The following is a 26,714-nucleotide window of genomic DNA, read 5'->3' on the forward strand; positions in this document are numbered from 1 at the left end:
GAAAGTGTCTGTGGGAATACACTATAGTGTTGATCTGTAATTCAATATCACTGCACGGGGCTTGATACTTTCCCCTGTGCATCTGAGGAGAGAGGAAGCAATTGATGGAGGCATGAGAGGGAATCAGAGAAAGGGGAAAAAAAAGTGACTGCAGATGTTTCTCTGACACTTTCTGCCCAAAAACTGAGGCTGGTGATGAATTATGAATAGTAGCAAGCAAAGTGTGGCACAGCAAACACTGATTTCATCAACAGTGCTGTGTGTGCACGTGTGATGAAACACTGCAGATGCAGCTCATCTCCAAGTGTGTGTGTGTGTGTGTGTGTGTGTGTGTGTGTGTGTGTGTGTACGCTACAAAGGATATTGTCAAAGTAAATCCTGCACCCGCACCACCTGTAATTCAATCCTGAGTTGAAGGCCATGAATTAATGAGACTGTGTGTGTGTGTGTGTGTGTGTGTGTGTGTGTGTGTGTGTGTGTGTGTTCAGTGTCAGATGGGTTGTATATCATGCACACTATGACACCTGATAATAGGATCTCCGGGGAGCGGGAGTAAGGAAATGTTTGGCCACTGCAAAACAGGATCGAAGAGAAGAAGCAAGACAGAAAAAAAAAACACTGACTCAACTAAATGTTCCAGTTAAATGAGAAACAACACAAATGAGTGGACACGAGAGCAGCTGTGAACACTGAGATAAACGGAGAAGGGGACAGGACAGATCGTAGATATAAACATGAAGTCTCTACACACTCTGAAATCAAGCTTAAGGCTTTTTAAAGGAGCTATTTGTAAGTTTTGCTTTTGCAACTTAGCCACCGTTAGCATTAACAGCTGTTTATTTACCAGTCGTGTCAAGAGCTTCAACCATAAGACAAGAGGTTATAATACGTCCTCTGAGCAGCAGCTTCCTCAGGGCAGCCTGGACGCTGCAGTGACTCGGTATCGGAAAGTGACGAAACCGACAGCCCAGACCAGGGCTAGCTGTTTAGCTCATGTTCAGTAGAAAAAAAGAAGTGATGCAAGAGGAGACAAAAACAAGTAGTTCTGCCTTAAGTAAAATCCCAACCCCCGTTATAATACCACATATCACGATATTTGGGCGGGACTGTATCGAGATATTAAATATTGGATGAGTAGAGTGAACAGGAAGTGAACAGCAGTCAATACTGAGCCGTGTTTGTTGCTTGGTGGCCTGGACTGACTTGCTGGTAAATAAAACATGGTGATAAATTAAAGATTGCACTTGCTGGGCCTTGAGAGCGGACGCTGGCTCGCTCGTCGTAATGCTCGAGTGTTTTCTCTTCACCCTTGAGCTACTCGCCCTCACTTCGCTGCACACACACACACACACACACACACACACACACACACTCCCACATATCCCATGCCACAGGTGGGTAATAGAAAAATATATCAGTGTGATGTATGCTCATCCATAGTTTCTCTCTCCTGGAATCTCATTGAGAATCGTTTGTGGGGAGACATCCTCAGCACCTTTCTATAGGTGGCGAGGTAATTAACACACCAAGTCACAGCTCAGCAAGAGACAAATCACACCCTGAAGAGACAGAGGAGAGGAAATGTAATTACAGAGATGTGGGGAAGGTGAAGGGAATGAAAGCAGGGAAGAGATTAATATACGAGTGGAAAGTTTACTTCTTATTTACATCAGTTTTATATACGTTTAAACTCCATAAACTCTGGATTGAAATATTAAGATTTACTACAGATGTGAAGCACTAACATGGAGAGCAGTGAAGCAAGGTGGAGGACAGAGGACAGGATAAAAGTCTGTCCCATCAGAGGAGGGAGACAGGTGGACAGGCTGAGTGAATGACAGACTGAGCAGAGAAACAGACAGCAGAAAGACAGATGAAGACGCAGGGAGTAAATACAGAGCGGGAGCAGGAAAAGGGTAAAAAAAAAAAAAAAAAGACAGACGGGGATGACAGGATAATTACTGATTCATGGATTCCTGGTTGACCGGTGACAGCGAGAGCAGCTGCTTTCCTGCTACGTCTGGCCGGGGGGGTGAATAATGAATCAGGACGCAGCCCCTCCTGTTGCAGACGCATACAGTAACATCACATACATCACACGGAGCAGCAGCAATTACCCACACGCAGAGAGGCAGAGACAGGTGTAGAGAACTTCAAAAAGGCCCCACGTGGTCTTCCTGGAAAATGCCAGATGTCAGAACGAGAGACACCAGTTCACGTTAGGTGACAGCAAAGACGTGCACGGACTCTCTGAGGGTTCAGGAGCAAAAAATAGAAAACAGGGGCACCTCTACCACAATCACCGTCCTCCTTTCCCAAATAACGTCACAACAGGGCAGCACCTTGGGCTGACCAGAGGGGCACAAATGAAATCACGGTCGAGCCATTGAGCTTTGGAACGTGAACCAAAGAAAGAAACAAAGGTCAGGACGCTTCCCTGTTCCCACTCTTTAGAGAGTAAACTGCAAAACAAGGTCATAACGAGTCTCGTTCACGAGTGAGGGCAGAGGGGCGTGGGAGATTGACGGGCGGATCAGGGAGGTGTCAGCAGTTAAGTGGATGTTGTACCGGATCAATAGGGTGAAGAGAGAGCTGAGCTTAAAGGCAAAGCTTTCGATTCACCAGTCGATCTTCGTCCCGATCCTCACCTGTGGTCACGAGCTTTGGTTAGTGACTGAAAGAACGACATCACAGATACAAGCGAGCGAGATGAGTTTCCTCCTGGGATGGCCAGGCTCAGCTGGGAGCTAGGACACCCAGGGGGAGCTCGGAGTAGAGCCGCTGCTCCTCCACGTCGAGCCAGCTGAGGTGCATCTGATTCGGACGCCTCCTGGAGGGATTATTCATCTCATCTGCCCTGGGAACGCCATTATTCAATGCTGTAACTCAGGAAGGAGACTGACTATATTTCCTGTTACTTCGCTGCTTGGCGGAGGGATACAACTGCAAAGAGGTAATTCTAGTTATTTGTATCAGTCATATATTTCTACAGTTTTTGTGCTTCCCTTGCTTTTGCCTGTACTGTCGAACCCAAAAGGGCCAATCTGTCGGAGGTCCGGTCGGGTCGCAGGGCTCACATCAACGGCTCAGATCAGGTCCAGAAGTGATTTTGAGATAAATGCAGGTGAGGGAAGGTCCAGTACTGAGGCCTGCAGGAGAGCAGAGCCAGGACACACTGGAGGGTTCACATCATCTAACTCGTCCTGCAGTGGGAGGGTAAGAGGACAAATAAAGAACCAGGATAAGCATCTAAATAGACATAAAGAACAGAGAGATACTGGAGGCAGAACCCAGCAGAGAGAGAGAGAGAGAGCACATCTGAGGAAAATAAAGTGTTTCATACCAGTTGAATTCACAGCTTGATAGGTTTAATTAATGATTATGGAATCAAAAACCTTAATCTCCTGCTGAGACAAAATATAAAGCCAGACTGAATTACAAATACTTTATGCCATTAAAGCATTAAACTCATATCATCACATCAGTTTGTGATTGAATATTGAATCTTTCATACGGGATGAGAGAAACGACTGCGGCGTTCCTGGATTCTGGCTCAGTCCGACCACCTTTTGTTTGTCACCACTTCAGTTTTAATTGAGCCGTTCTATTTTTAGGTTTCACAACAATCAGGCAGACAGACGCCTGATCCTTGGCTCAGTGTGAATTATGAAGCCAGAAAGTGGATCAGGTAAAACACACTCCTGTCTGTTGTTTTAATCAGCTTCTACACTGAGAGGACAGATTTCTGAATGACTCTGCAGGACAATGTTTTAAGAAACGAGGCAAAAGGGACAAATAAGAGACAACTGAGGAGTTTGTATCTTCTCTATAATCAATAAGAGACTCTATAATCAATAAGAGACTATAATCAATAAGAGACTTTATAATCAATAAGAGACTCTATAATCAATAAGAGACTATAATCAATAAGAGACTTTATAATCAATAAGAGGCAGTGGCACAAAAACAGTTTTTGTTTTCGCAGATGTGTCATGTGGTCTGCAGGCATACCGGACCTTGGTTGTCATGGTTACAATAATAAACACACGGACTGTACCGAGAACTGTGCATCTACCTTCGTCGCCATGGTTACAATAATAGCATCATGGTTTGTTTAGGTTTATTAAAAAGATGGTGACTTGGGTTAAAATAAATACTTCTTCAGTCTACATCTTTGTTGTCATGGTTACAATAATAACAGTGAACAGTCATGGATAATAGAAACAACATAAACTGCTCCTGTCACATGGGAATCGAACACCGCTCTCCTGGGTCATATTCATCCATCCACCCCAACCTCCTCCTGACGTGGACTCTGTCGCTCTATAAACTACGTCACTGCACTTTTCCCTTTGCTCCTGTCACCATCACTACGACCACCAGATGTCGCCTAGCAACAAAACCTAACTATAGGTCATAGTAACCTGCTGACAGACGACCTGTGGGCTCGTTTTTTTACAGGTGGACAGCTGCTCCAAAATTGTTGCAAGAACTTAGAACAAATCAGGACAAGAAGCTTCAGTAATAAGTGAGAATAGAAAGGTTTTCAGATGAGGTTGATCTGATCTGACTTGAACTTTGAGCTGCATTTATGCACAAAAAAAGAGAGAAATACCAGTTATTCTGACTCGGTGTTCACACATTATAACATGGTACCTGTCTCTAGTGTTAACCCTGGATACTATATATATATCTTATTTTGATGTAACTGCCAGCAGGGGTGTATTTGCAGCCGTTCTGCCGACTGTCTGTTTCACCAAGTGGGAGGTATTGACGCTGTCAGAAATTCCTGATATCTCCAACTCGAGATTACAAGTCAGAGGCTGAACAGTTTTTCCCCACTCTGCTGCTTGAAACTGCGGCTTAAACGATATGACATGACCCCAGCAATAACCAGGGGCCCTTGTTGCTGGTGTTCAGTCACAATAGCTCCAGCGTGCACTAAGCGAAAGGCAAAGAAACACCCCACACTTCACCAGGCTGACAAAAACACATTATACTCTCATCCATGAGCAGTTCTGAGTCTCCACTTCACCTGAGCTACATGTCTTTTTACTGTCAGAGGAAACTAAAGAGACTGAAGCAAACCACAGCAACAAGGTGAGAATATACCCACTGTTCATCAGTGAAAGGCTGGTTTCTGAGATGAAGATCAACAATCAACCGACTCTCAGCTCTCTTCTGTTTCCAAACAAAGGTAGGTATTTTACCACGTAACCTGTTCAGACTCAGTGAAATATATCCATCACAGTTTCCCTGGGCCAAAGCTGACATCTTCAGAAACGTCCTGTTCTGTCCAACCAAGAGTCCAAACCCAGATATAATCAGATTACAATCTCAGAGGACTGAGGAAACCAGCAAATATACACATCTGAGAACCTCGAACCAAACCATTTTACTATTCATCTGTTTAAAACCAACCAGAATAAGTCATCAATTATCAGATTATTTGCATATCAATGTTCTGGTGATCAACCAAGCAATTAACTGGCTACTCCTTACAGCTCTGTGCTGTACAATAGAAAAAAAATGATAAATGCATCAAAAATTAAATAACTGATAATAACATCAATGAAGATGAATAGGGCTGCACCTCACAACTGTTTTCATCATCCATTAATTGGCCAATTATTTCATCAATCAATCAGTTGGTCACAATTTCCCAGAGCCCAACACCAAGAAAAAAAAAAAAGACAATTGAGAAATACTTTTGATGTTTGGTTGATTGTCTAAATAGTTGCCAATTAATTTTCTGTCAACTGAATGTTTTTTCTAATTATTTAATCTCTAAATAAATTACACTATTTCAACTTCAACAATCGACCAATCATCTTCCTCAGTAGCCTCACTAGATAAAAGACAACAGCATGAGACTCTGATAAGTCAATTAACTGACCAACAACTGATTGAACCAAAGCACAGACACCACAGCAGGTGCTTCTGCTGAGGTTCAACATGTCAACAGGACCGACAGCGGAGCGGAGCATCTATTAACCGGCTGCGGATCAAGGCAGCAGAGAAATGGCTGAAGTGACCTTTAACCTTCTGATCCTCTGACTTCGCTTCATCTTACGGCTCCGTCGAAAAACAACTCAGCAGTCACATTTCTTTCGCTTTGACACTCCAGGCTCCAGTTTTCAACCTTTCTTCCTGTTTTCTTCCACTTTAATGTTGAAAACTGCAACATGTTTGACCAACACGGCGCCATGTTTCCCCCTGACAGCTTCACCTGTTGAGAAGCGTTCGATTTAAGTCGCTTTGGCAGCTCGAACGGGCGGTGATTCATGTTATTAAACCTGATTAATTAGCTGCTACAGCCTCTAGATGTCACCTAGCAACAAAATGCAAGTATGGGGGATTATAACCTGCTGCACAGACGACCTATGGGCTCGTTTTTTACAGCCTTTCCAAATTTGTTGAAGCATCAATAGTAGCTATACATTTGAGAATAAATAGGCTTTGACATGACACTGCACAAGTAAAAATAGTTTTTATTACAGTTTCTCTTTTAGTCTGGAGGTGGATTAAAAGGATGTGTAGATAATATTCATCTTTTTAAAATTGATAAATAGATATAATAGAAATATCACAGGTAATTATAGAAATATTACAGTGGACATGACCTTGGTATTCTCAGTTACACACATGAACATGGGTCCAGGTGAGACTGCACATACTGGACTTCCACTGTTGAAAAGGTGTATGAATACAATCAGAGAATTAAGTGTAATCTACAAAATTACACTTAATTTTTTTAAATATTTGACTCCCTCAGTGTTAAAAACCCAGAGCTCACTCCCTGAAAAAAATCCTGCACGATAAAAATAATGATTCTGCCCTCTCCGTTTTAAAAGACTGTTGAATTTATATCGCTTTGTACAGAGGAGGGTCGTTTTTAAGGAGCTCATTCTCTCCACTCCTGCGCTGAAAAATTAAATCAGTGGTCATTCATCCCTAATTGTGCTGCACGTTCACAGACTTTCCCTGTCAAAGCCTTCCTGACCCGTCTCTCCTGTCTCTCTCACCCCTTAATTTACCTGCCCATCTAGGCCAGCAGAGGAAGATTTGTTGCCATGGCAACCCCTCCACAGAGGGCTGCAGTGGAGAGGAAGGGTTACCCGAGCACACTGGTATTTAACCACACGCACACACACACACACACTAACGCAGAGAGTAGGTCAGTGGAGAAATCAGCTCTTTAGCTTCTGAAGCCACGGTGCAGAGCTCGCAGCCTTCCAGCAGAGGATCTGTGATGTGTGCTCGCTGCCATGGACTCCACAATAACCCCGAGGCAGCCTTTCATGTTGCTCCACCAGGGGGTTTGTCGGGACTCAGTCCAGATTCTTCTCCTTTTTTAGTTAGTCTAGTTTTGGGCTGATAAAGGCTTTAAAATAACCAAATTTAAATCAGGCAGTGCAGCTCTTCCTTTCCTCGGTTAGGGCTGCCTGGGTGGGGAGAATGGCAGTGGTACTTAAGCACTTAAGTACAGTACTGAGGTACTTGTACTTGACCTAAGTGTTTCCATTTTGTTATACTTCTGCACCACTACATTTATTTGACAGGCTTGGAAGATGCATTCAGGTCTTACTCTCCAAAACAAATAAAAGTCTTGCCTTGAAAATCCTTTTTAAGTAAAAGTGTCATTTATTGAGACATAATTAAAGTATCAAAAGTAAAAGTGCTGAGTCCTGTGGGTGATTTATTATAATGTACTGTATTATCAGATTGTAGCTGCTTGAAGTGGAGCTAGTTTTAACTAATTTAGATGAGACACTGCAGTAACAGGTCACAAGCCAAAAAGTTTGTGAATCTATTTTTTATCTTTAACATTGGAATTTCGAAGGTTATCATGCATTTTAATTAACATCTTGTATAACTAGTATTTGTATTTGGCACTTTAAGTATCTTTGAGTATTTTTTTGTTTATGGATACTGCTACTTTAGTAAAATATCTGAATACTTTGTCCATCACTCCATAAAAATTTAAATATTACCTCTGTATTTTTTACCCACCCGAGTCAAAAGAAGTGTTCTTAATAGCATGAAAAATGTACTACAGATTCAGTTAAATAATGTCTGATTAATTGTCATAATTTTGTATTTAAGACATATTACTTAGCACTAAAAAGAACAATATTTCCCTCAGAAATGTGTTTAAACCAGAATCACCATGAACATACAGTTTACATGTTAATGCATCACTAAGGAAATACAATATTAGAATATTATAATGACAGCACATTTATAGGAGTCATTTTGCTGCAGAACAAATACTTTTGCTTTAATTGCTACTGTTTTTACCACAACATGTCTTAGTAACTATACAAGACTGATTTTAATTTTAAGAAAATATGTTTAATATGAAATTTATTCAACATATAAAACAGGTCTGAAACTGGCACAAAACATTAATAATACATAAAACTAACAAACCCAAATTTGATATAAAACAAAAGAAATGTGTGAAAAGAGTAAACTGGCCTTTTGGACTGACTGAGTAACGACAGTATTTGTATATATGCAATGGATCTTCATGATAAAATGCAAACAATAAGTGCAAAACGTTTAAGGTAAAAAAACAAAAACAAATAAACAAAAAAACACATTTATACACCCACCAATAACAAAAAGATCAGAAACGCTTTATTTTACAGGTCTGTAACTTTTTCAGTAATTTCAAAGAAGTTATGGGAAATAACTTTGTAATTTGGTTTTAATTACAGGAATTATTTTTTAAGAACTGCTTAATGTAAACACAAGTAAATGTTAATTCATTATTCCTTCAATGGGAGATTTTATTCTATAATATAAAATAAAATCTAAATACAATTTAGTATATTGTACATGTGTCTGTAAACAAATTTCACATTTCTAGATGTTCAGCTCGCCTGCTGTTGTCCAACTAAAAGACCTAAAATTTACACCAGCAACGTCGCTATGTTCCCAATAATTAGTTACATTAGAAATTACATTTATATTTCTTATGGGAAACTTTGTAGAAAATAATTTTCCAAAATAACAAACCTGTAAAATAAAGCTTTACCAAAAAGTCTTAACTTGAGCGCCACTTACTACAGTAGCTTCTTCCAGAGCTTTCACCTCCGAGGGTCTTCTTCAGGAGCTAGTTTGCCCCCTAAGTGCCTAGAGTTAACATTTTTGAATTTTTGCACTCAAAAGAAAAGTTTTCAGAATACCTCATAAAGCTTGTTAATATCAGATATTTGGTTGTTTAAACATCCAGACAAGACAATGCAGTTTCCCTTCACCATTGTTGTGCAAATACAGCATTGACAGAGTTTGTTCTAATTAAAATATACTATGAGATTATTTCTAAGGCACAATAAGAAGTTAATACACCACACAATCAGAGGAGTGAGGATTTACATGCTACATGACTGCAACCTGGGGGCATTTTCATGATTATAATATCACTATTCTCTTCAATATTAATATCAAAACACACATGTTCCTGCTCACATCACACAGCTGACAAAAAAATCCCATAAATTCCTCTTTTGAGCTTTGACTCAGAGCGCCCTCTAATGATCGCAATCCTCAGTGAACAGCAACAATCAACTGCAGCAACACTCAGGCCTCTTCCTCCTGCTGCCCCTCATTACAAGTGCACGTCCTGAACCTCTCAACACGGCTGCGTGGATCTGAATCAAATCCCCAAAGCTCTAAAAATGTGTGTCCATTGTCGCTCATTAAGCCGCCTCCACGGGGACTACAGCTCATTAATTAAAAATAAAAACCAACTACTGTCTGGCACCTCATGTGTGAGTGGAAAATAATTAAAAATATTAAAGAGAGGAGGGGCGGACGATGTGCTTCATGTCTGGGTCGAACTACCCATGAGTGCATGAGTCGTGCAACCCCGATAAGATTATCACTCAGACACCTTTGCACGGCTCTGGCACTTATGTGGTGAGAAAATGCAGTTGTGTAATTGCTCTTTATCAACTGTGCTTAATAGATATCAGCACAATCTGATAACTTACACTGAGGCCGACACTTTATACTTGAATTAAAGGTCTGGATGGCTGATCCAGGTCCAGGAGGAGAGGTTACACTGAAGAGCAGAGGTCACGCAGGCTGTAAAGTGTAAAGGAACCAGGGGTTTACAGCGCTACACAGACACACGGGTGTTTGAGGCAGACGGGGAGGATGCCCTTGTTGATTTGATGGAACTCCACCAGCTGCAGGAGGTCTATGAAGAGAGTCAGGCCATCATCCATGGTGAAGTACTTCCTGCCTCCGTCCTCACACTGCAGAGAGGAGGAGGAGGACAATCACAGTTAGCTGCTGCATCAGACACAGGATGTTTATTTCCTGCAGGACTGAGGTTTGAGAGAACGAGGGGAACTCACAGGGATCACCAGGTAGTGTTTGGTCTTCAGCTGGTAACACAGCGACAGGACAAAGCACTGAGCATGCTGCTGACTCTCACGAATCAGGAACATCCTGCCACACACACACACACACACACACACACACACACACCCACACACAGCTACATTGAACATCCTCTCCTCACAGTACATCTGCACATGGAAAAAAAAAATGAATGCACTGCACAGAGTCTAATCCCAGAATAATGAGCTAAACTTGGTTTAGCAGCTGTGTTGGTGCATTAATCAATTAATGATCGACTGGAAATTAATTGTCAGCTAATTTGATTAGGGATTAGTCATTTTTTCTCCAAGTAAGAATGCCAAATGACAGGAAAAACTCTGGTTTCCTGCCCTAAAGTCGAACCATCGCCCCGACCTCCACACTCTCACTTTCCGCCTCGCTGCACAAAGGACACACAACTTCTGCACTGAACACTGACACTGGATATAAATCATAAGATGCAGAATCGTCCAATAAGGATGCAGCTCCTTAAGATGCTGCCTGCAGCTGGGTGTACGGGGTCTGTACTCCTCTACTCACCCGTCCACCAACCCCTGCTTCTCTATCAGCCTCTGTGCGTCTCTCCTGGACACGCCACCATGAAACCACGGCTGCGTCTTGTGGATGGCTACAAACAAACACGCAGAGAGAAACGCAGGAGTGTGAGAAAGTCAGGAAGCACAGTGTGATTTGTACAGAAGCAGCATCCCGTCTCGTCTCGCCTCACGTGGACTTACAGGAAGGTCTCGCACCGGAGCTCAGGTTGGGCAGACTGCACCTCAGGGCTTCTCTCCTCTGAACAGAGAAAGGTCACGAGATCAGACATTTTTAAAAGCTTTTTACATCACTGTGTTTTCCCTCCTTAAAGAATAAGACCAGTTTATTACAGCTTGGCTCTGATTTTGGATTTGGCCATCGTCCCTCTCGGAAATAACACAATTTGTGTTTGTTAAGACAGAGACTTAACAGCTCTTACATCAACAAGTCGTTGAATTGGACTCTGTTTCTTCTGCTTCTGCTGAGTGGCTTCAAGGTCTTTTTCATTACATTAGAAATAAATCTACTTTTCTCTGAAAGCCTCATTAGATGAGTTTTTCTTCCTACAAAGCAATCCTTCATACCATTTTTAACAATTTAAAAACTCTGCCTTCAGGCATACATCATTTGTTTATTTGAGTTTTTTAATATCCTCTCTCTCTCGGTCTAGTTTTCCTTTATTATTTTCCTTTTCTCCCCTAAGATTTTTTCGTGTTGTTTTAATAATTCCAGCTATGTTAATAACAGATTGATGTCTCAGATAACTGTGAAACCGATGAGTTGAATCTCAGTCAGTCTGAAGGCCGTCTCCATCATTAATTACGTGCTTTTGCTCGTTAGTCCATAAACTAAACCTCTTTATCTCTCTTTTTATTGCCCCCCTCCCTCCATCCTCACCCTCCAGGCTTGTCCCTCCTCCCTCTCAGCGTTCTGGGCCTCTGTTGGATTCTGGATGACCCGTCCTCCGGCCTTCCCTGAGAAGTCCATGGCCACCAGGCTGGCCTCCGACTTTGACTGCGCACACACACGCGCACACACATGCGCGCACACACGCGCACACACGCGCACACACACACACACACACACACACACACACACACACACACACACACACACACACACACACACACACAGTTAAAAAAAAACAACAACATGTATAACAACATTGATGTGAGATGACACTGCAGAGATGATTTCCCAGACTCCTCCTCTACATTGCATGAAGTGCTGTGTCTGATGAGCTCACTTTGCCATCTGTGAGGTTGGTTCCTTCCAGGCTGTGTGGGGCTGACTTGGACAACTGGTAGTTACACTGAAGCTGCTTCCCATACTGACCACACACAAACACACACAACGTCAAATATCCGTGGATTTTACTGTCTGCTTTTGCACAAGAGGATAAATAAGATCCTATTTTTAAAATTTTGCCAACAATAAAGTAACATTTGGAGGATGAAATCAGCTTTAATTGTCAAATACAGATGTGGAAACACAGTGTGAGGAGGATTCTAATGTTGATGTGAAACCTTGAACAATCTGAAAGCCGATGTCCAACAAGTTCGTGTCTGCTCGTTCTCAGCACACAGGATCTTCAGGTCCTGGGCTCGGACAGGTTTTCGGGACGGCTGTGCAAACACACACACACACACACACACACAAAATACAAAGTTACATGGTTAGTTTGAGAGCTCGCCTTTCCAGAAAGTACATTTCTCAAATTTATCCTGTGGAGTTTTTGCTATGGGGCCATTTTTTAAAGTGTGGATCAATGATTTATACATTGCGTACACCCACATGAGCATAATACACAATATACACAATACACATTCCTGCCACTGGGTTCACACACTTCCACTGATCTCTGTGGTGGTAACGCACCAAGAAATGCAGAAATGCATCAGCAAAGGCAGTGAAGAAGAAAACTGCAGACAAGTAAACCCTGCATGCAACAATCCTGGATTTTAAATATAAGGAAATGGATTCCTGAGTTCTGGTGAGTGACATCTGTTTGTCCACAGGACTTTAACTGGAAATAGTCCCTGTCATGATAGTAGTGGTGAGGGATCCACTTCTTATCACAATGGAAACATTAAAGCTGCACTAAATTAACAGTTAATTAACTGATTAAATGTTGAATGTAAAAAGTAATCAACCAGAAAAATCATCACCCAAACCCTGCAGTTCCCCTCAGCTCTACACAGCTTTTTAGCCTCTTTCAGCTCTCTGTTTTGGTTTTCTGACTGTAATTAAAAAATGCTCTAATTAATCGATTTCCAGCAACTGTCACTGTCCACTTCCTGCTCAGCATCAGACACAGTCAGAGAGCAGCTGGTGAACACAGTGGAGCGTTTAGCAGCTGTAGAGGAGCTGGTGGAGACCAAACTCAGAGCTAAAAGAGAGGGCGCACTGAAGTGGACACAAACCCCACTTTAAATGAATGATAATGCTTCACTGTCTCTGCTGGCTGTGTAAATAAGCATCTGTTTGCTAACACATCACAATAACAGAGGAAAAAGAATATGTCAGTAATACAGTGACAGCAAGAACGTATTAAAGCAGTTTTAACACTGGTCCCTTTTATTTGGACATTTTTGAAAATGTGACACAGATAAACAACATTTATAGATTTTATGGTAAAAAACGACACTTTTTTTTTTTTTTTTACCTTTGCTCTCTCTGTAGCGGCTGTGATTATATCAGGTGTTATATGAAAATGACTCTCTGAGTTTATCGTCACCCAGAGGAGCTATAATGACATACAAATTAGAAACGGAGGTCTTCCAGACAGAGTGACAATTGCTAATGTGATTTTCTGCTCGAAGCATGACTGTGACATAAATCTACTGCGCAGCAAATTACTGGTAAGTATGATATTACTGTATGTTCCCCCGAGTTAGAGAAGTCTGAGTTCCTCAATCACTGTCAGTGATGCAGAACCGAGAGTCGTTTCTCCACAGGCTGAGGAGAATTAACTCTTTAGACTCTGCTGTTGAGGTGTGAATGATACTTTCTCAATAACCCACAATCACAAGAATGACATGAATGCTACATGGAGGGGGGGTGGGGTGGGGGGGGGGGGGGGGGGGGGGGGGGGGGGGGTTTGCTCTAACTTGTAGACACACAGTTCTCTAACTGTTCCCGACACAATGTTCTGTCTGGTTTCAGAACATTTCTCTGTCTCATCCTGTCGAGTGTCAGCTCTGAGGAAGTGGTTACCTTGATGCAGAAAGTGAAGTCTGCAGGCGCTCCGTACAGTTTACGGCTGTTCACCACAGTGTACACGTTCAAATCCTCCAGATCAGCCACATACTGCAGGTGCCGAGGCTCCTGGAGCAGAAACACAGAAAGACATGTTCAGAGGGAGACAGTGTGCAGGTGTCCTCCTCGGTTCTGTTTTATGACACGCATGCTGTCAAACTCAGTTACAGGCCACATACTGAAGAGGACTTGATTTGCTGACCTTGGAGGAGCCCTTGGTGGAGCAGTAGAGTCCGGAGCGCCGCAGGAAGAAGTAGACCTTCTTCCAGGCCTTACGACTGGGTTCTTTCACCTGCAGGAAACCCTGGATCTCCGGACACGTCCCGGACCTCAGCAGGTTCTGTGAAGGGCACAAATATATCCAAAAATAATCTGTTAATTTATTTGATTATTTTGAATATTTAAAGAAAACAGGTGTGTTACGACCTTGAGGCTGTAACAAGGGGAAAAGAGACATCAGACCATTTACAACACAACCTCTCTGCAGTTTCAATATTTTATTTGGTGCATAAACAGTCAACCACACTTAAGCCTCTTTTGCTGCAAATTTTGTCGATGAGGGGACCTAAAAAAAACTGCCTGAACAGATCTAGTGCTGAAGCACTTAGAGGATTGATGAATTAGTCGATCAACAGAAAATGAATCGCTTGACTGCTGATTCATTTTTCAAACAGAAACAACACACATCTTTCACATTTCACACATTTTTCAAAACTTAAGTAATTCAGTAAAATAAACAAAAAAAGTGCATTTACAGCATCTGTTACTTTGAATAAACATCATCAAGCCTGAAGCTCCCAGGTCTACTCATGACTCCCTGTGATGCTGAATGGGTGTGATTGAGCTCCTGATTTCACCTGGTTTACCTGAATGAGCTCTGATGATGTCATCCCCTTGCTGACATCTGCGCTGTCGGAGATCATGCTCTCTGGGAAGAAGAGCTGAGAGAGGAAGGAGAGCATTGAACAGGAGAAGACTCATTTACAAGACAAAGAAGCTGCTTCTGCTGCTGCCTGCGCTGTACGACTCTGCTGGACTGTGATTATCTCGACTACAATATAACATAGAATATAACAAGCAGGAATCCTGCTCCTTTGTTTAAGAGGCAAAATAATAACATAATTATTCAGACAAAGCCTTATAGGTCCATATTTTATACATTTCCCATATTTGAAGTGTTGATCTCCATCGGAAGATATATTTGTGGTTTTTAAAGAACCAAAAACCGTCTCAGTGTAGTTTTACATCTCCTCTCTCAGGCTTCTCTCTGGAGCTCTGGTAACAACAGGCCAGTCTGTCAGACTGTAAAGTTTGCCCACACTGCCTCCACAAGGCTCAAATGTAAATTTGATCAAGGATTTACTACATTAGACTCAGGTTTTATGTGAGTGGTGCAAACAGGAAATGGAAATGCTGATTATTTTCAGGTCAGACTGTTTTCTGACAGATAAAAGAGTTTGTTGCTTTTCTCTGTTTTAAATGATTGTAAACTGATTATCATCATTATGACTCTTAGTCAAACAAAACATCACTTCATCACTTCAAGCTCTAATAAGTTGTAAATTGACTTTTTTTCTTACTATTTTTGACATCAATAAACAAGTGATTACTCTTGAAAATAATCAGCAGTTCAATATCCTGTTCGCACTTCTCACATAAAACCTGCTGGAAGCTGAAACCTCACTTCATGAGACTAATGTAGTAAATCCTCGATCAAATTCACGTCTGCGCCTTGTGGAGGCAGTGTGGGCAAACTTTACAGAGGCACCGTGGAGGGATGTGCCGGTGGGAGGTTCAGCAAAACCAGTTTTCAGTGAACTGTCGCCTTTGTTTAACAGCACAGGCGACAGAGCAGATCCGATGTAATGAAATAGCTGAGGCATTAAATCAGCGTGTCTGCACCAGCACGCAATCTGCCAGTCATCCAGGATCAGTAACCACCGTGACGTCAGGCTCTGTCAACATCTACTGTACCAACATGTTTAATAAAGAGCCTGAAAATCCTCCTTGTCCCTGGCTTGAGGTGTTCTGTTATATAAAAGGAAAGGAGGGACATTTATCTGAGGCCTCACTGTTGTGTGGTATTTTGGGAGTTTACAGGTGGAGGGGTGTTACACACTGCAGGCTGCGTACCACTGGCTTCCTGAAGAACTCATACTTGGCGTAGTTTTTGCAGAAAACGAGCCTCGTGTCACCCTTCAGAGACCAGGTCGCCTGAACCTCCAGCACAACCTCGTGGTCCTCCAGACACCTCTCTGAGGAGACAGGAGAACATGTGTGAAAACCAGATCTTAAATCTGTCGTTTCACGGTTCCAGTTCCAGTTTTTTACTTGGTGCTTCTTTAAATTCAGGCTTACCCAGGCCCAGGGTGGGATGCAGCTCCAGGAGGGCCCAGTTCTCCTGGTCACTGCAGTGAGCCGTCTGGACCAACATGTGACACACGTCTCTGGCTGTAGCTCTGCGAGAAACCCACACCGACCTGCTGTGGCTGTCCTGCCCGTACACCTTTATCAGCTGATGGGAGGACCAGAGAGGAGGAGGGAGAATTTAGATCTAATGGAGATGAATTATCAGAGAAATGTTTTGAAAATGTCAAACGCAGTTCTCCCTGCAGAAAAATGGCCCCTGTCAGTGTGTTAATGTATATTATGTAATAAATCATATCAGTGTTTTACTCAAGCACTGCACTTCAGTAAATTTTTGACATGTCTGTAGTAAATGAAAAGGAAAATTGAAAAAATAAAAAATTGTGTACTAAAGTACTAAAATTATAATTTAAGTACTTTAGTACACAATTAATTTAATTTAGGATAATCTGGCCATAATTAAATGCTAAAATAAAAAAATAAAATTTGAATCTGAAGAATGAAATTCAGAACTGAAGTGACATTGTGAAATTTAAAATTGTGAAATAGAAAAACACAAATTTTCAAATTAAGAGCTCAAATGCAAAAGTAAGTAATTAAAAAGGACAATTAAATCATTAACATATAAAATTATTTAGGCTGCAAGTAGTGATTGTTTTTATATCATCAATTTATGTGTGAATTATTTTCTCTATTAACTATTTTATCTTTAAAATGTATGAAAATAGTGAAAAATTCCCGTAATCACTTCCCACAGCCTGAGCTGACGTCGTCTTTTTTCTGACCAACAGTCAAAAACCCCAATATATTCCCTTTACTGTCACATATGACAAAGAAAAGCATCAAATCCTCATATTTGAGAAGCTGGAAACAGCAAACATTTAAAACAATTATTTGATTATCTATACAGTTGCAGATTAATTGATAATTGATAAAAATATAATTGATCCATGTCCAATTTGGCTTTTGATTACCTTTGGGCCTGGGACTGGGAATATTTGATGATTGTTTCTGATACATTAACATGTACATTTGAATACTGTATCTGATTAAGAGGCAGTTTAATCTTTAACAATGTGTCACACAAACTGGTCACAGGTTTTATATGTAAAATCTGATATGATAAATTCAGATAAATGTAGTGGAGTGGGCGTGAGACCCTGTTCATATGTCGATGAATTTACTAAATCTTAAACATATTTGTTTGAAAAGTTGTGTAATCTGACTGAAGACACAACAGCCATCTCACAGCTGCTTCTGGCGTTGTATCAACACTGGTATGTTCAAAACAAGAAGCCAAAATGTGAAGCCAAGAACCTGTCAGCTGTGCTGCAGTGCAAACACTGCCACACTTCATTTAATAGGCCCTGACACTTAAAGAGAAGCCCTTTCAAATTCCTCCTAATTTTAAACCGACATAGGGGCGAGACGTGTTTCTTCTTTATCTCATCTGTTTTTTTCTTTGAAGATGAACTGACATTTCAACACAGGGTTCATGTCTAGTTGTCCATGTCTTGAGCTGCCTGGTGAAAGAAAGAAACCATCCTTCCTACATCTTGCTGGAGTTTCCTGTATGAACTGGGTTCAGGTTATCCAGGGGTCAGGACGTTTCTCAGAGCGTGCTGCCGTCTGACACGCTGTCTGGATCCAGCAGCACGTTTCAAGCCTAAAGAAAACAAACCTGCCCGACCAGAAACCTGCGGCTGTCAATCAGCAAGCCCTGACTGGTCGGGCGAGTGCCGGCGTCAGTCGGAACAAGTAAGTGGTAAGTATGAGCCAGGAACACTCGTGGGGGAGGGACATTCTTTCAGTGGAAACCCCACAGTTCAATATCCGGTCAGTCCACTTTGACTCGTGAGTGGTTGTTATTAAAGAGCAGGGGAGGCAGAGGAGAAGCTGTTTCTCTTTACTCAGAACAAATTCAGTTTCTGTGCTCAGGACACAAAACTAACAGAGCGTGACAACAATGGAGATTAGATCAGACACTGAAAAATTCCCCCACACATCATCTCTACGCAATCGAAACGGAGCTTCTGGTTTCATGCAGTAAATTATATTTAATCTAGTATCCATACAGAACTGGTTTTGTAGTTCCCAGTGCCTGATGACCTACACACACCTTTATGTTAGTGTGTGTGTGGCAGCAGCGCACACAGAGCTACAATTAACACAGAGCGAACACAACCACTACAGTGAAAGAGTGTGAACTGTTCAATCTTTACTAAGGCTTCATGGAAAAGACTCGACGTAATAAGATACAACACATGGCCAAAAGTATGTGGACATACTACTGACTATATATTGTAAGGACACAATCATTTTAAAGCTAACTGCAGTATGCAGTATGACACGGGTGTCCACATACTTTTGACCATATAGAGTATGTTTTCTTCCTTCAAATAAACAGTGACTATGATGTTGTTGGGCTTTTGTTTTCCTCCTGCTGACACAGCTGTCCAGATGTGCTAATAATAATAATAATAATAACAACAATGTTAAAAAACAGATAATAAACTATGATAAAAAGTGTCACTTGTTCACTGGGGGGGGGGGGTTTGAGGGTGGGGGGTGGCACAGTGCCGTGCTGCTGTGATGGCAGACATGTTTACTCTGACAGTGTTTTGGAGTCAAAATAAGGCAGCGCAGACATGGCAACACAGCTCACCTGTCACACACAATCACAAGCAGCCTTCACCTACAGCATTAGCAAACAGGTTGAGACACATTGAGAGGATCCACTTGCTGATGCCACCTGTCAGACCCTGGATATCTGGGCAGGTGTGATGGGATTAACACAGTAGATGCTCTCGTTTGTCCAAACAAATACTTCTTAAGGGATAAAGCTGGAGTTGCTCTGTATTTTTCTCACATCAGCAAATCCCATGAGGCCAGAAATGTGTAACACTCCAACTTCTCTGCCTTGTCTGTGGCTCTCACAGCCGATTCAAACTGAAGATGTAAAACAGCTCGTGAATGTACAGTTTAACAGCTGAGCTCTGCAGTTTTTGGCAAATGTTACCCAAACAGGAGGAAACTGTGCATTTGTTGGGAACTATATTAGTGTCAATTCATGGTTGGTTTTGGTCACTAAAACCTAAAATATATAGAACTAAAAAATACAGAATATCAAAGGTGAAATGAGAGGAATCAAAGTGACGTGTCTGTGCAAACTGCAGCGCATTTTTATCAAACCTCTTCGGATGCAATAGAAATCTAAAGCAGCTGCTTACTAACCAGGACTTACATGTTTGTCACTTGACGGCGGTGGAAGTGAACTAATGAGCACTGGAGACTTCGAGGGGCTGCACAGCTCAGGAAAGGGGTTGGGTATGGATGGGACAGAGGAGCAGAATGTTTCCCTTCTTTTCACCCTGGGAAAGAAAAAATCATTGAAATAATCAAAAAGGGCTCAACAAGGTCAGAACAGACACAATCATCATCTTTTCATACAGTTCATCTGGAATAATGAGCCATTAAAGCACAAGTTGGTGAGATTCTATAATTTTCTTATTGCCAACAAATCACATTAAAAGACCAAATCCAACAAACCAACAATAGTTTTGCCTGTGTGGCCAAATGTGTATTAATCCGCCACTGAATATAGTCCTCAACAAATGCACAATTTTTTCATGTTTGAGTAACGTTTGCTATAAAATACAGTGCCCAGCTCTTTTAGGAAATTACCAAAGCCTTAAAAAAATGAAACTATATATTTGTGACCTGTTTTTAAAGCTGCATAATCCATTATTTGTCTAAAAATAACACATTTCACACATTATGGCCGTGTAAAGCTCTTACTGTAAACGTGTTAGCAAACCATTGCCAATTTATACATCCAGCAGACATGGAGTAACATTAGCATTAATTAGTTGTATTTCTGTTCACCTGATTAACCTAAGTCAAATATTCCCTCTCTGTTTTTGGTCTCCACCAGCTCCTAAATATCTGGTTCTTTAGCTGCTAAATGCAGTCGCACCAAAACAATGAGCTGAAAAATGATAAGACACCAAAATGTGCACCTACAGATTCAGGTGATGATACAAGCAACTCCTTTGACATTAAACATAATCATCTGATCCACTGTTTATATAAAAATATGAATTTTCTGCAGCTTTTCGTTTCCAGTAGAAACAAATTTGGGGCTGAGTCTCACACACAGGGCGGTGAGACAGACTGACACTGGTCTTTTAATGGGATTTGTTGATGATAAGGAGCATAATGGAATAAAACCAGCCATATCCTTTAAGCTGTATCTGATTTAGACAATCAGAGTCCATACTGGGGAGAAAATTACTATTAATTTTGGTAATTACACTTCAAGTAGAAAATCTACCGAAGCATCAGAAAAAACAAGTCTGGATTAATTAGGAGGCACCCCGTTGTCTCTGGTAAATTACGTGTAATTACCCACGTTATATTAAACATTAATACCATTAAATAATGAAGCTGTAGCCACAGGCCTATCAAGAAAACAATAAAACCACAACTCTACTCAGTGGCTGTAATAACTGAACAAAGACCAGCCCACTCTGCAGTTTCAGTGTTTGTGTCTTCAAGTATCTGGGATCAGTTTTGTCTTCTTTAAACATCAGATGACTTATGGCCTGAGGCTGAGTCACCGACTTGTGTCAATATCCACCACTTCTGTTGACTCATGTCCCCTGTATGTGTGTGTGTGTGTGTGTGTGTGTGTGTGTGTGCTACATATTGAGCAACTTAATCAGCTTCCTCCCACAGTGAGTAACGCCATCAGTGCCTTTGTGCACCGTCCTGTTGGTCCTACCTGTGGGAGGAGATAGGGATGGGCTGGGAGCGGCGGATGGAGGGAGAATCAGAGACCAGAGGAGCCGGAGTCAGAGTGGAGCTGCCCAGCAGCGTCTCCGATCCTCGGGACTTCGCCTTCCTCTCCGAGCCCTCAAACACTTCTGTCCAGGGACCTGCCACCTCCATCATGATACCTGAGGGGAGGGAGGGAGTCGGAGGTCAGGGGAGGTCAATTCATTTATAGAGCTCATTTAAAAACAAGAAAAACTGTGCTTTAAAAAGAGATTAAATTGTGGGATTATTTGACTGACTGATGACTGTAAACACACACACACATAAATAAGAGGATTTTGGTTTTAAAAATAAAAAAATAGTCAATTTGAACAGGTTTAATTGAATATTGCATCAATTTTTTTCTTTCTTTTTTGCATTTATCAGGGACAAACAGGGCTGGGCAATGAAACAATGATCAAAATAACAACGATAACCTGATACGTAGCTGACGTCTGTAGGACCAAACCCACAACAACTTTCCTGTCATTCCATCCCTGTTTTTATCGTCATAAATATATTTGATTGTTGGTCATGTCCCTTGTTAATCATCCCTGGACATGTAACGATTTCACACAAATAAAATGAACTTTTTAGAAAACAAACCTCTGAATAAACTGTAAAAGAAGAACATTACGTCAAATGTTGATCAAATGTGTGAATCAATCTATGTCTGACTGGAATCTCTGATCATACACGTGATCAATCATGTCATCTAGTGTGACGATTTGTAATTAAATAAATAAAAGATTCTCATTCTCACGTGAAATTTATTAAGTCACAAACACTTTTCTTACTTTTCCAAACAGTTAGAGTTTTTGATGATTAGTTGGACAAAATAAGCCTTTTGAGCTTTTTTAAATTTATAATTGATAATAAAACAAATAACATAATTAAATAGTAATTATTTTCTCGATTGTGTCTCTAAAATATAAAATGAAAATGGAGAAAATGCCCAAAGAGACGTCTTCAGATGTTTTCTTTTGTTTGACTAACACGCACAAATATTCAGGTTATTATCAAATAAGAGAAATAATGGCAGCAAATCAACAACGATTTCTAAAACAGCTGCCAGTTCAGTTTCCTGGTTGATTGACTGACTAATCTTTGCAGCTCTGTGATGAAATAATCATGTGTTGATCGAGACTCAAAACTTGTTTCAGATATCAGCTGTTAATGTTTGTTCAGTTTTATCAAATAATCAGTTTCTGTATCTGATACGTTCAACGTCACTGTCGGTATTTTTAGATCTGCAGCTGAAGTCAGTGTTTGTGTTTAATGGCGAAATAACAACATTAAAAACACACAGTTGAGTCACACTTTTGTTACTCAAAATAGACTTCACGAGGCGCTGAGCCAGAGAAAAATACAAACTTACACACACACACACACACACACACACACACACACACACACACACACACACACACACACACGACAACACCTGCTGTGTGTGTCATCTGATTATAAAGCACATTTCCTCCAGTTCAAACACTCACCAAGCACTCAATGATGAAGGTCCAGTAGTGAAATACAGATATTATATTATATTATGTACTGTCTCTGTTAGCTCCTGCTCTCTTTGTACCACGTGACTTTAGCAGAGGAAATTATCATTATACAAAATTATTATTTATGTTCATTTCATCTTGGCAAAACCTCAAACTGTTTGTGAAGTTAAGTTGAAAGTTTTTCTCACATCAGCAAATAAGTAAATGTACTTGAAAACCTTTGCATTATATTACTTTTGTCCCATTTTTGAGCAGTTCACTGCCTTGCTCAAAGACACTTCAGTCAATGACACCTTGACTGAACTGTGATCACAGGTTTGGGCCATAAGACAAAACACACTAATTAGTTTATCTGTTTCTTATGCACAAGAAAGCTAAAAACGAATGCAGTCTAATACTACGGTGGCCCTGAGGGCTCAACACAACTACAGGAAACACATGCAAATAAACAAAACACAAACTAATTCAGAAAACATCTTCATCAATGCGATGCAAATTCTCACAACACAACAGAAGAAAGAATAATCATAATAACTTTAATAAACTTGAATAATAAATGTATACAGCACTTTTCATACACAAGATGCAGCTCAAAGTGCTTTGACAAATATAGAGAGAGAGTTAAAACTGGGAAATCATGAGAAAACATTTAAGAGAGAAAAAAAAAACCAAAAACCAGGGGACACAAAATGCTTTGTGACTGTTGAAGTTAAAAGCATTGAACAACAAGTGCACATGGATGTATCATGACACATGTATGATAATAGTGTGTCCCAGTCGGGTTCATCACTTTTTGTGTCCCCTGGAAACACTTCTGCAGTGTTGTGAGTATTTGCATCACATGTGTTGTCAAACTGATGAGGACGTTTTCTGAACTTGTTTGTTTTCTCTATTTGCATGTGTTGCAGTGTGCTGAGCTCTCAGGGCCACCGTAGAATACACCAGTCCTGCTGTGATTCGTCCTTCCTGAAGGTTAAATGTTCAGTTTGTGTTGAAGCTGGCTTGAATTGCATTTGGCCTTACTGGGACTTTGATATTTCGATTCATGGTTCAGCCTTAGTGCCGAGCTTTGGCTCATGTGATGCAAAACAGTTTATTTGACTATTTTATGGTCAATTTTTAATGCATCTGCCACACTGTGATATAAATAAATATCAGATCCATATCCTTTTTATATTTTGATATTTAAGCTGTATCACCCCACTGCAAAGGAGCTTAGTGAGTCTATACCAAGACCTGTGTTAACTTAAAAATCACTGAATCGAGCTCTAAACCACGCAGTGTCCAGCAGCTGGGGTTTATTATTATTGCTATGCAGATTATGCAGCCTGTGATGATGAGAACTGCTGGCAGCCTGCAGGCTGAGAGACTGAGACAATGCTTTGATCAGGCGGGGAGGCAGGGAGGGCTGATTGGCAGAGGCCATCTGAATATTTCCTTTCTTCTCCACACACAAGAACAAATGGATAACATCATCTTTCCCCAAACACAAAAACTCTGTGTGCAGTAGTTGGTTGGTTTAAAATCTCTGCACAGCAGGTCGAACATCCAGGTTAAAAGACCTGTGTGTAAGCAGGTGCACAGGTGTATAAAAGGAGACAAGAGTTGCCATGACACTGACATCAGTGCACCTGAATACAAAATGCAAGCAAAGAGCAGATGAGACCAATAAAAAACAAGCAGCACTGCAACTAATGATGATTTTCATTATTGATGAATCTGTTGATTTTGTTGTTCAGTCTTTAAAACTACAATGACAAAATAGTGAAAAAAAAAGACCATCTCCAGCTTCAAGAAGCCAACGCGACGTCTTTAAAAGTCTTGTTTTGTCAGACCAACACTCAAAACCCAAAGATATTCAGTTTGCAATGATATAAAACAGAGAAAAGCTCTGCAAAGAGGCAACACTGTTGCTTAATTAAAGGCCTTTATTGAGTAACCAGCCAGTCACTGCCTGACTACAACAAATGCTTTTTTTGCCATTTAAAAATATAAAAAATAACTTAAATGAATAATAAGTTATCAAAATAATTGCTAAATAATAATAATATAGCCGACTGTATAGTACCACAGTAAAGTGGTACTGTAGCATTAGTTTGGAAGTAGGCCAGTGATAAGGTTCAGACTGAGACATAGTATTACACATGCTGAGAGAAGAAAATACTTCACTTATCAGACTTACCAACACCTCAGGGGGTGCTGGTCGCCCTCTGAAATAACAGTGTCCTGGTGTGAAGGAATACAATTTCTCAAGTCCACCTTAAGCCCTTACATCTTACATGTTAAGACTAGTTAAATTACTGTGGTTCCTCTGGCACATTTAGGCTCTTATCATATCTGTAAACTAAAGGTGGAGAGGGCCAGCTTTACAAACTAACACCTGGTAGGTTTAAAAGCCTGAGATCTAAGCTGATGTCGGCACAGCGCCAAACCTCATACAGAAACTGAAGAAAATAACTCACCTGTCCTCAACAAAGCTCTGTCGACGGAAACACACTTTGATGGCGTTGGCACTAATATAGTGATAAATTCGGCTGACATCGGCTAACTCCATCTATTTGTCTGATCTTTATTTTCGCGGTTGAAACCAGCCTGCACCTGTTTGGACTAGCTTGTTAGCATCTCCGAAAAAACTGTGAAAACCTACCTGTAAACTGTGTCTTGTCACTCGGCAGGTTTCAGCTGTCAACCATGGTCTTCATCCCAGATGTGATGCTCAGCTTCGTGTGTGTGAGTGTTTTCCTTATGTGTGGCACACAAAACAAGATGCCGTGCCAGCACAACTAAGTGCCAGCAGCAGAACCTGCAGAGGCAGGGAGGAGTCTGCCCGTCAGGTGTGCACCGTGGCCCCGCCCTCTTCCTCCCACTGGGGCTGCTGGAGCTGAGTGCGGGTTTAAAAGGGCAGTAGGTTCAAAAGAGTATACCTTCCTGGTTCATGTACTTTTGTTTCCTTTTATTTTTATTTTTTTTTATAATCACACCACAACTGACGCACAAAAAATGCTTTTAACGCAACAATTATTAATAATAGAATAATTAGATGTTGTTATATCATACTGAGTCAGTGTTTATTGGTATTGCTGGAATATAATTAAGTACAGCCTTGAGGTAAATGTACTTCACTAGTATTTTCTTTTCATACCACTCTCTACTTCTACTTCACTATATTTCACATGGTAATATTGTACTTTTGGCTGCACTGCAACATATGAAGAGTAAACAAAAGCATAAATCAGAAAATTAATGCAGCTGAAACAATAATAAAATTAACTATTTATTTTCTTCATTTATCTTTCATGCAAAAAATACCAAGTACTTAATGGTTCCAGCATCTCAAATGTGAGAATTTGTTGCTTTTCCTTTTATTAATTTTAATTGCTTTGATTTATTTTTTAGTAATTTCGATGTCTGGGCTATTAGATTGGACACAACAAGCTTTTTTTTTTTTTAAATGATGCCCAATTCCATATTCCATATTTCTGGAGCATTTTTACTTTGAATATATTCATTACATTCTCCTGATTATACCGACATAATTTAACCTAATTTTATTTAATTACCAAAACAGCAATTCCTTGACATTTTCAAAGCAGGAATTTGTGTGTGGTATTAGTGCTTCAGCTTCAGTGAAGGCTCAGAGTGCTTCATCCACCACTGTTAAATGGTGTCGACTGAACAATTCTGCAGCACTGGTGGTGGAAGAAGCACTCTGAGCCTTCACATGTGGAAGAGCAGCCTTTAGAGTTTACTTTAGTAAAAACACAGCATAATCAGCAAAACATAATTTAGGTATCAAAGGTAAAAGGAGCCCCAAGCGTCGGCTTGACCAGT

The 26,714-nt window shown here is 40.8% G+C and overlaps 1 protein-coding gene across 1 annotated transcript; it reads right to left on the reverse strand.

Moving 5' to 3' along the window:
• Positions 1 to 8,333: 8,333 nt before the first annotated feature.
• On the reverse strand, positions 8,334 to 25,641 carry grb7 (growth factor receptor bound protein 7). The gene is made up of 15 exons (XM_071463008.1): positions 25,531 to 25,641; positions 21,341 to 21,515; positions 19,802 to 19,928; positions 16,549 to 16,705; positions 16,324 to 16,445; positions 15,057 to 15,131; positions 14,393 to 14,530; positions 14,149 to 14,259; positions 12,459 to 12,557; positions 12,179 to 12,262; positions 11,830 to 11,946; positions 11,133 to 11,190; positions 10,936 to 11,023; positions 10,371 to 10,464; positions 8,334 to 10,268 (listed from the first exon to the last, which is right to left on the reverse strand). The coding sequence occupies exons 2-15, from the start codon at positions 21,508 to 21,510 to the stop codon at positions 10,122 to 10,124; spliced, it is 1,587 nt and encodes a 528-aa protein (XP_071319109.1). The 5' UTR covers positions 21,511 to 21,515; positions 25,531 to 25,641; the 3' UTR covers positions 8,334 to 10,121.
• Between the last annotated feature and the right edge of the window lie 1,073 nt (positions 25,642 to 26,714).

This window comes from Trachinotus anak, unplaced genomic scaffold (genome assembly GCF_046630095.1).
Source record: "Trachinotus anak isolate AG129_WGS33_773 ecotype Australia unplaced genomic scaffold, CSIRO_AGI_Tana_v1 ptg000025l, whole genome shotgun sequence".
Lineage (NCBI taxonomy): Eukaryota > Metazoa > Chordata > Actinopteri > Carangiformes > Carangidae > Trachinotus > Trachinotus anak.